The sequence below is a fragment of the Trachurus trachurus genome, assembly GCF_905171665.1.
Source record: "Trachurus trachurus genome assembly, chromosome: 1".
Classification (NCBI taxonomy): Eukaryota; Metazoa; Chordata; class Actinopteri; order Carangiformes; family Carangidae; genus Trachurus; species Trachurus trachurus.
Window position 1 is genome coordinate 2,660,334 of NC_139891.1, and position 10,484 is coordinate 2,670,817.

Genomic DNA, 10,484 nt, shown 5'->3' on the forward strand with positions numbered 1-10,484 from the left:
AGGGATTATGTTTTAAATAGCCATGATCACACATTAAAAGTGGCACTGCTGGCACTGCAACATCCCATAGTCTGAAGCCTGGACATGTCCAGGTATGTTGATGGACTGTTATACAGGTGTGGTCTTGGTCTCATGATGTCAGAGGACTGTTTCAATACAAACTGTCGTTGAAGCAGAACATTTAGTGGTGGATTCATGGATCAGACCTTGTTGTGATGTTTGTGGTTAATCACCTTGTTAGAGAACAGCATGTTATGTTATAATACTGAAACACTGAGCAGTTGGACATGTGCATTCAAAAGTTTAGAGAAGGTCAAATTAAGGTCACCTGTAAATGTTAGAGGGCATTTTAGGTGCATTCTGACATTTCATCCTAAAGCCAAATATCCCTACCTTTTTTTTAGTGTATGTTATGTTCACTTAGTGAGATGTTATTGAATCTTCTTCACCAGCAGTTTATCAAGAAAAGGATGACTAATATACACTTTGACAAATACAGAATACCCTCATAAAATAAAAACTGTTACAAAGAAAGATGTTAGTTACATGTGCAAACTTGTTTAAGATTATGAAAGAAGGTAAAACCAACATCCTTCCTCTTCTTCCATTTGTGTCCTCTATAAAAGACCAGTGTAACATTCACATGAAACAACTTAAATGAGATTGAACCCAATAGTCCAATGTTTTTCATATTCGTACAATAGCTGCTGAATCAAGAGGAAGCCAGATGTGTTTTTCTCTTCACAACATTGAAAAGACAAAGAGCACATTCACAACCAGACACAAGAAGATTTGTAGGAAACGTGGTTTTAATTTAGAGTCACATAGTCACATAGAGACTTTAATTTTTACAGTAGTCAACTTTTCTTAGGTAAAATAATGAATCTTCCATATTTACTGATGTAAATCTGTTGTTTCAGTTCATTCTGAATCATTTGAAAACTTAATCTGTAGTTTGAATTATTTCCCATTGTTTCATAGCTGGACTCAGTGAGGCACATAGATCTGGTTCTGTCTCCAAGACATAGTTTAGTCTTATTTTTCTTATAATCAGAATAAATATTCTTTGACAAAAAAAAATCACACAGTAGAAGTAAAGACACACAGTTTTGGGGATGGATTTCAGATCTGGGTTAAATAATACACTCTCTCCCTGGTTCACCAGAGTAGACTTTAGAATACAGGAAGGACATTTCATTTCAGATGTTTTATTTGACTCAGATCAGTTGGGATCCAGCCCGTCTACTTGCTGATGATCTCTGTGTCCACATCCTCTGTGCGGGAAACCACTTTCCCATCCACGATCTCCTCAATCACCACCCTCGTCCTCTGGGTAATGACTGGTTCTGATGAGAAAATCAAAAACAGAATTTAATTTCATTTGTGGCATAACTTATTTTAGGCAGAGAAGTGAAAATGCAGCAGTGCTGTCAACTTACCTCTTTTGACCTCTTTGACTTGGATGACAGTTTTCCTAGAAGCAAAGATGAGACATTTCTGTCATTTTTACTTTTCAGGACAGAGATGATACAAATGTTAAAAAAGGAGCAGTTTGGTGTTTTGCGATAAACTTGATGAGATGTGAGAGGGATATGGAAGAAAGAGAAAGAAGAGAGAAGAGAAAACAATGTCCCTCAGCACTAATATAATATTTTAGATTTGTATGTACTGTTTTGTGAATAATGTGTGAATTTGTGAGTTTTAGATTCTGGACAAAGATAGTCCAGCTTACTCGTTGGCTTCACATAGTCTTGTTGGTTACAAAATTCTTATCAAATGCAGAAAAACAAGCACGTGCAACAACTTATTAAATATCCTGTTTTGTTTCAAAAAGAGAAGAGAGTTTACAAATCCTTACTTCACATCCTCTCCATCCAGCAGTCTTCTGTACTCAGCGATCTCCATCTCCAGCCTCGTCTTGATGTCCAGGAGGATCTGGTAGTCGGCTCCCTGTCTCTCGATGTCGGCCCTCATCTGGCTGAGCTCGGCCTCCAGGCTGTTGACCATGGCCTGGAGCTGGCTCAGCTGCAGGCTGTAGCGGGACTCGGTCTCTGTCAGGGTGCCCTCCAGGGCCAGTTTCTGCACAGGACAAAACAAAGAGGAGATATTTACTGAGCACTAATGGACTTGTTTGTCACTTCTTAATTCTTCTTCTGCTCCCCCCTCTTTTTTTTTTTTTGAGTCCAAGTCTGTCCTGTATGTGTGTGGGATTTGTTTGTTTGTTGTTTTAAGTTGTAAATACTCATAATAAAAAACTCTTAATAGCAAAAAAATTATTCTTCTGCTGGAATGAAATGTATATTAAATGTTAGTGCTTAATTTTTCTCCACATTTGCTGCTCTGCCTGTCGGTGCGTTGTAACAGTTGTAAATGTTCCTTTAAGAACGTAAGCGTGGCGGCGCCGGGACGTCATTGAGCGTCGCGCCGCGTTGTTTTGTTTTCAGTTGAGAAGAAGGCTACCCGATGAGTGGACGCCATTAGCTTACTGAGCTGGTTTCTCCCTATGGTTTCTCCTTTTTCTTCTTCTTAACTCAGCTAACAGTGAGTAAAGTGAGACCGCTTCTTTGTCATGTATGATAGTATGAAGTGTTCGGCTCAATAAAAGGGCAAGAGTGAAGTCCCAGGTTAACTATTTTTGTGGACATTACTGTTTTTCCTGCTCACACGACCGACTCTCACTCACGAACTGTTACAGCGTCCTGATGCCATCTGTCATGTCGTCTGTCAGTTTATTAATTGTCTAGTATTACTGTTGCTTTTTGTACGTGGCTTTTAATGTGTTTAGTGCAGTGTTCTTCAACCTTGGGGTTGGGACCCCACGTGGGGTCGTCTGGAATTCAAATGGGGTCGCCTGAAATGTCTAGTATTTTATAAAAAATAAAATTACTGATAAAAATATTATAATATTAATATTATTCTTTTTAAAATTATGATTAAAAACACCACATACAATCTTAAACAACAGCATTCTATACTTTAACTTTCTCAAATATAAATCGAGTTCAAATAAAATGCAGCATAGAAATATCTAAGCTGGCGCATCTTGGTTGAGGGCGCGGGGTCGCCAGAAATTTGTGATGTCAAAATGGGGTCACGAACCAAAAAAGGTTGGGAACCACTGCTTTAGTGTCTATGTTCTGCTTGTTTGTGACCTGCTAGTTTGTTATTGTGTCTTGTGTAATCAATTTTTTGTCTGTTGTTTGAGCTGAGTTTATGTCAGCTTGTGTGTGTGTGTGTGTGTGTGTGTGTGTGTGTGTGTGTGTGTGTGTGTGTGTGTGTACAGTATGGACCTTTGCCTAGTTTTCTGCCTTTTAATCTTTATTCAGATTTAACCTTCTAATCCTTTAATGTATTATCTGTATGTTTATAACTAAATAACTGACTACTTAACATCAGTCCAGGGACAGCAGATGTAATATAGCCTTTTGGCTAACTCTGGCATGTGAGTGTGTGTGAGTGTTAAGTTAAAGTGTTTTATTAATGTGCATTGTCCCTGATTATGAAACCTTTAAATAAATAAAATAAATATTTATAACACGAGTCAAACAAGCTGTATTATATGCTACTATGTTATGTGGTGTATCATAGGATCATGAGAGCTGACTGAGCAGTGTGCTGGTGAAAAAGATAAAAGTTGTAGCAAAAATAATCTGCAGCTGCTCTTATGTTTGCATGTGTGTGTGTGTGTGTGTGTGTGTGTGTGTGTGTGTGTGTGTGTGTGTGTGTGTGTGTGTGTGGAATCCTACCAGGCTGTGCTGGGACTGCAGTTCGATCTGCAGGCTTTGCAGCGTCCGCTTAAGATCGTTGATCTCGCTGCGGGAGGTCTGGAGCGTCTCTGAGCTGGAAGCCACCTCCTTGTTCAGGTCGTCAAACTGAAAGAGACATTGTATCAGACATGAATATGGTCACACGGCTATTCAGGCTCATCGTCAGACAATAAGGTAATCCCTTGATGTTAACTTAACCGTGGGCAGGACACAATGATGTGATCGAATGAATATTTTAAGGGGGTTTGATGGATTATCTCGTCCCACTCACCTTGACCTTGTACCAGGCCTCCATCTCACGCCGGTTCTTCTCAGCGATGCCCTCGTACTGCGACCTGATCTCGTCCATGACCCTGCTCAGATCCTCCTGGGGCCCGGCGTCCACCTCCACCTTCACAGAGCTGGCGCTGACTTGGCCGCGCAGGGCTGCAAGCTCCTACAGGCAGGATGACAAGTCAAAGGTTGGGAACATTCAAAGATAAAGAGCAGGTGGAAAAGCAATGCGATGGAGACAAAGAGACAGACTGGATCTCAGTTTAAGTGGGATTATACAAATTGTGAGAGAAGAAATGGCACATTCTTGCTTTTAAAAAGGAAGAGTTGAATACATGAGAAAAAAGAAGCCACACCTAATTCAATTCAGGTTTTGTTGCTGCAGCCGGTCTAGATCTGGTATAGTAATGTGAATGCCAATTTTGAAATGAATAAATCTTGTATAACTGGCATTACCCAGGCTGTATACTCTTGACTTCTCAGAATGAAACCTCATCCGACGTATTTATGCAGCTTTCATGTTGACGGGCATTTACTGTGCTGCATCTCCATGAGCACACAGACTGTAAATCAGCTGATGTCTCATGAGTCATTACATTTTGGCAACGAGCAGCACTCCCTTCCAGAAACACAACTTGAAGGCACAGGACACAATCCAAACAAGATTCGTATTAACTATTGTTTGTATAAGAGAATGATGAGGTCTCTTGTGAGGTATTTGGCAAACAGGTGACTTCACTGTCTCACGGAAAACTATTCTAATGCTTTTTTTTCAACTCTGTTCTCAGGAATCATAGCTATTATTACAACTCTTATGATCACCATTCAGGTTTTTTTTTAATTTCCAGAAATTAATGTAGAAGGCACCATGAAGGACGACTTGCTCTCACCTCTTCGTGGTTCCTCTTCAGGTACACCAGCTCCTCCTTCAGGCCCTCCACCTGCATCTCCAGGTCAGACCGGGCCATGGTCAGCTCATCCAGAACCCTGCGCAGTCCGGCAATGTCGGCGTCCACAGACATGCGTATCGCCATTTCATTCTCAAACCTGAGAACGAAACAAAAGCAGTTCATATTAGTGCAGCTGTCAATCATTGTGGAAACCAACCACATCAAAACCGGTCACACCTGTTTTATCACTTTGTTGACCGTTACACTCCGGGGACAGCATGTCCACATTCCCTGACATGCCTGAATGAGCAGGCACTGTTAGAATATAATCTGACATCTGACAAGGTTAGCTCTTTGCCATTACAAGATATAGTAACGCTAATTACAGCCATGTCATCTTTCCGCTCACTTGATTTTGAAGTCCTCTGCTGCCAGCTTGGCGTTGTCGATCTGCAGCATCAGCCTGGCGTTGTCCTGCGCGGCAACATTGATCTAGAAATAATAAACAAGCATCGTCAGTGGTTTGTTATCTGCATGTAATACCAACACAAAGGTGTGCTCATGAGTCATTATCTAGAACGTGATCTGACAGGGTTATCATGATCGATGGCTTAGTTTTTATGTAGACCTGAATTACTGTGGATGACATCAGACAATGAATCAAGTGATTAACATTACTCCTGACAGGGTTTGTTATAGGGAATGAAAGAATAAGGGGCGTTAGTTTGATAGAGACCAGCGCTCCAACTACCGGGTTCATTTCTGATACCTTGCACATCCACATACCACATCATCCACTCTGACCCGGGCATTGTAAGATAAGGGAGAATTTCTCATGGGCCCACATTATGAGGGCTGAGTGCTACTGTTGACTAAACTAGAACAATGGACTGCATCCTGACCTGTAGACAGTTCACTCATCATAGTATATCAGGAAACTTCTTTCTTTTTTTTTTAGTTTAGTTTATTTCAAACCAGACCACAGACCACAGAACACAATTCAACAAGACCATTAATAACCAGACAAAACAAACAATATACACTAACATATCAATATACTAACAGTGCAGTTAGAACTAGAAAATGTATTCTATATGATTGTCATCTGGTCTTAAGCACTAAATGACATGAGATGTTGATCTACACTATCTATCTATCTATCTATCTATCTATCTATCTATCTATCTATCTATCTATCTATCTATCTATGAAAAAGATTTTATATGAATATAACAAATAGGCTACACTATAGAATATACATCATTTTACATTAGGAAATAGAGGCTATTTAGCTCCAGACGTGTGAGGATGGCTCACCTTTGTGCGCAGGTCCTCGATGATTGCATAGTACTTGCTGTAGTCCCGCACGGTGGGGGTCTGTTTCTCGTACCACTCGCGGATCTGACGTTCCAGCTGCGCATTGGTGGACTCCAGAGAGCGCACCTTGTCCAGGTAGGAGGCCAGGCGGTCGTTGAGGTTCTGCATGGTAAATTTCTCATTACCCGACACGGAGTAGGAGTTGTTGTTGCCCCCGGCCCCTCCGCCTCCGCCTCCGAGCGCCGACGCCAGGTCAAAGCCGGAGCCGAGGCCGGCGGAGGAGGCGTAGGAGGACACCCGGACGTTGGAGCCGCCCGCACCGCCATAGACGCTGGTGCCCCGCCTGGAGGACGACAGCGAGGGGACCGAGGACATGGACAGGGAAGACATGCCGGATCGGACTCTGATACTCATCGTGACTTGGATGTGGATTGGAGCAGCAGCGTTGACTGGAGGTTGTAGCGGTGTGTGGAGGAGCTGGTGCTGAGGCCGCCCGGAGGATAGGGTTTTATAGGCTGCTGCCTGCAGGTGGGTGCGGCTCGACAGGTAGAGAGATGATGCTGCTGCTGCATGCCGCTACTATCACAGGTGTGACCGACCGCACAGGGCGTGGCGCCTTGACATTCAGGTTACTTGCTCTAATTCAACGGCTGTCGAGGCGCATTTCTGGAAGGCGTGTGTGAGGTATTGTTCATTCATGTAGACAGCTTTCTTTAATTCCCCGTCTGTCTGACACACTTAGTGTCAGGAGGAAATAGAGAAATACTTTTCTTTTCATTTGCATACTGTGCTCGATTTACCTTTTGGCTTATACACACTGATTTGAACTATGACTCACAAAATCTGACCCAATACATGTGAGTCAATTTAGTACAAACATCGACTTGAAACTGAAAACATGGCTCTGAACTTTGAATATTTTTCCAAAATCATCCAAATATTTCGTCAGGGTGAGGTTCAGTTTATTCTATCAAAGCTTAGTGACCCATACACACTATTGAATATGCTGACATTATGTAAAAGCATTTATAAGACTGAGTGACTCTTATGAGTGACTCTTATCACTGCTAGATAGATAGATAGATAGATAGATAGATAAGTAGATAGACAGACAGACAGACATACATCTTTATTGGCAACATACAGAATGTTTTAAAAACAATAAAACATACGTCAACACAACTGCTACCAAAGGGATAAAAACACAAAAAGCCATCGGTTTATTTCCATTGTGGTCCCTGAGTGTGTGTGACCGTGCATGTCAGTGGGTGTAAGTGCATGTCCTTTTGCACATAAAGATGGTAAATTATTACCTTAGTACGTTTTTATTATTTATTATTTATTGGCTGTCCTTGTCTGACCCCTGACTGTCCGTACTAATTGCACTGACACAGCAGTGTATGTGTGTTTGTATGTTGGAGCCTATGTATGAACTATGTGATACGGGGTAAGCTGCTAATGAATTGCACTTATTGGGCTCAATATGGTTTTCTGAATCTGAATCTTGATGTTTATTGGTTTTAATATTCAGGACTGACACTTACAACATACTATGCTGTGCTCCTTTAGAGTCTGCCATCATCAGTACACAGGCAAAGAGTCAGAGGATCAAAGTCAGCGGGTTTCAGGGAGTCCTGGGGTCTAATTGTTAAAACACACCAGAGATAAGGCAGAACATCACATGCCGCTGAGAAAATCAGTCCCTGGCCAGTGTCTGTTGGAGGTATGAGCAGCACCACAGTGAAATGCTGTGAAGAGGTAAATGCTATTTGATGTGGAATAAACACTTTTATGGTCAGTATAGCAATGCTGACCTCTTAATTTAGGCTAGATTTGATTTGACAATGACCCACAGTGACAATCTCAAGACATGAACATGAGATTGTTTGTGACAAAAATCTTTTCTGATAAAATCTTTACTGCAAATTTTATTTGAACCCTGAACCATTTGCAGGAGTTAAAACGCAGTGTCTGTTTTTGACTGAATGAGTTGAAAGTCTGAATCTGAATCTGATACTCTCACCTTGAGTTACTACTGTGAACATGGCCCTTAAAAATACAGGATGTGTATTTTTGACTATAAAACAACATAACACAACTCAACATTAAAGCAGAAGTAAGCAGAATATTTGTGTTAATATCAGTCTTAAATAGTTATATCTTCCGACGGCAATCACTTACATAGAGTGTTTGGTCTGAAACACGGGTCTGTCAGTCACTCTGCTCTGCTGTAAGCAGAGGAGAAAACTTTCCTTGTATCCTACAACCTTTATCCAATGAGGAGAGAGAACGGCATAAAGGGGCAAAGGGCACTGGCATAGCTGACAAAAAAGCAGACATACAGCTGTTATACAAAAGTTGTTTTTACATTGTTTGGAAAAGTAATTCATACATCATTCATTGCACACACATCATGTGTAACACAACATAACCCAGGTAGTGCTAAGGTGCTCCAAAACCGTTTTATTCTGTTGACATTTATCATTGACATTTCATAGGTGGAGGCACATAGCTCAGAGATCATAGTTAGTTGTTCAGAAGAACTATTTGGTCATGTGCCGCCTCAGGCTGTTGCTGCATTTGCATAAGCTTGAGCAGGTTACAGTACATCCCCACTAGTTTGACCTTTTCGGGGGTTCATAAACCTCAGCTTCAATTTAACTAACATCATTTCATGCCACGTTGCATGTTTGATCAGATCCAGGCAGGTGTGTGTTGGCCAGTCTGTCAGCATGTTTTAATTCAGATTGCTTCATAGCATGTGACACAAGCTGGTCATAATAAAAGAGAGAAAAAACACAAGTTCAGCAGGTAGGTGGTTTTATTGGGATCTCAGATGACTAACCAAGACAGTTCTGAGGTGTGTTTTGGGAATCCCCCCCCCCCCCCCCCTCTCTATTTCCTGCCTATAGCTTCTAACGCCTATCTCCCAGTTTTACTGTGCAAGTAAACGTCGATCTTGCCAACCACAGAGCTAAACTCTTGGATAAACATGTTATGAAAGCTCTTTGTTTTTCATTACACCTGCCAAGCCATCTTGTTTTCAAGACTTGGAGTCACTCTCAAACTGAATAGGTTCCAAGTTCCAACAAAATGTTTGTTCTCATAAATCACATAAATTGTTCATAATTACCAGCCTAGGCAACGTAAAATAGATCATTTAGAGTTGATAAGTAGGTGTCAGTCTGTATTTAATGGGTGGACGACTGGGTGCTGCCCTTTAATCGAGTGTTCTTAATCTGTTGTTCCTGATCTTTTTGTCCTTACCTTTCAAATTGCAGCTGGTTAAAGTAGGAAACCTCCAGTACATCAGGTTTCTCTGGCAGTGTTCACTGAAGCAGTTACTGACATGTATGATCAGATGCCCTTCCTTTAAATACCAATGCATTAAGGAACAAGTGCCTGAAAAGATGCTGAAACTGGAGTTAAACTGAGAGCGGAGATGCCAATTAAATCCATTTTAAAAGTGTTTAAAAAAAACAAGGTTCAACTGACGAAAGAGCTTAACTCTTTCGCGACCATTATAACGAATAAACGAATAAACTCGTCACAGCGTGCCGAACGTTCAAAACCGTTTTTTTTTTTTTTTTTTTTTTTTACAGATTATGATAATAGACACTCTCAGGTGCCCTGTATGTGAATATGGTAGTCCTCTGATATGTAAAACTGTTTTAAACTACAATCAAAACATAATGGTTTTTATAAACTGTGTGATCTTGGTTTTGTCTGAGTAATCGGTCTCCTTGAATGCTGCTCTGGGGACAGCGTGCAGCGTGCTGTACGGCTGTCGGCTACACAGTGTTGCCAACTTGGCGACTTTCTCGCTAAATCTGGCGACTTTCCAAACCCTCTTGGCGACTTTTTTTTGTCAAAAGCCACTAGCAACAAATCTAGCCACTTTTTCCGGTGTTGTTACAAACGTTTCTGGTTTGGAGACTCGGATCTGAAAGCACGTTATCTCTGCTGTTTTCACCGTGCAGCGGAGCGAGCGCTCTGCAGCGGGCGCTGTGACCGGCCGCCCCCGCCCCAGAGCACTCATCGCCGGCCAGTCACACAGGAGTGTCACGGAGCTGCTCCGCTGCGGCCAGAGACCCACACCACTGCACTCCACGCCGCCACTCCCCCAGATTTGCCTACAAAAATACTTATTTAGCCGTAGAAATCATTTGGGAGACATGCCACACTGCAGAGTAGGCTACCGGTAAAATGAGCGGATGGCCACTTGACACATAAGTGC

General features: G+C 41.7%; 1 protein-coding gene across 1 annotated transcript; it reads right to left on the minus strand.

The window, feature by feature from the left end:
* Positions 1-1,242: 1,242 nt before the first annotated feature.
* Positions 1,243-6,661, minus strand: krt97 (keratin 97; the record flags this gene model as incomplete). Its single annotated transcript, XM_083980130.1, has 8 exons — positions 1,243-1,346; positions 1,440-1,474; positions 1,859-2,079; positions 3,747-3,872; positions 4,039-4,203; positions 4,931-5,087; positions 5,340-5,422; positions 6,248-6,661. The coding sequence occupies 8 exons, from the start codon at positions 6,659-6,661 to the stop codon at positions 1,243-1,245; spliced, it is 1,305 nt and encodes a 434-aa protein (XP_083836256.1).
* Between the last annotated feature and the right edge of the window lie 3,823 nt (positions 6,662-10,484).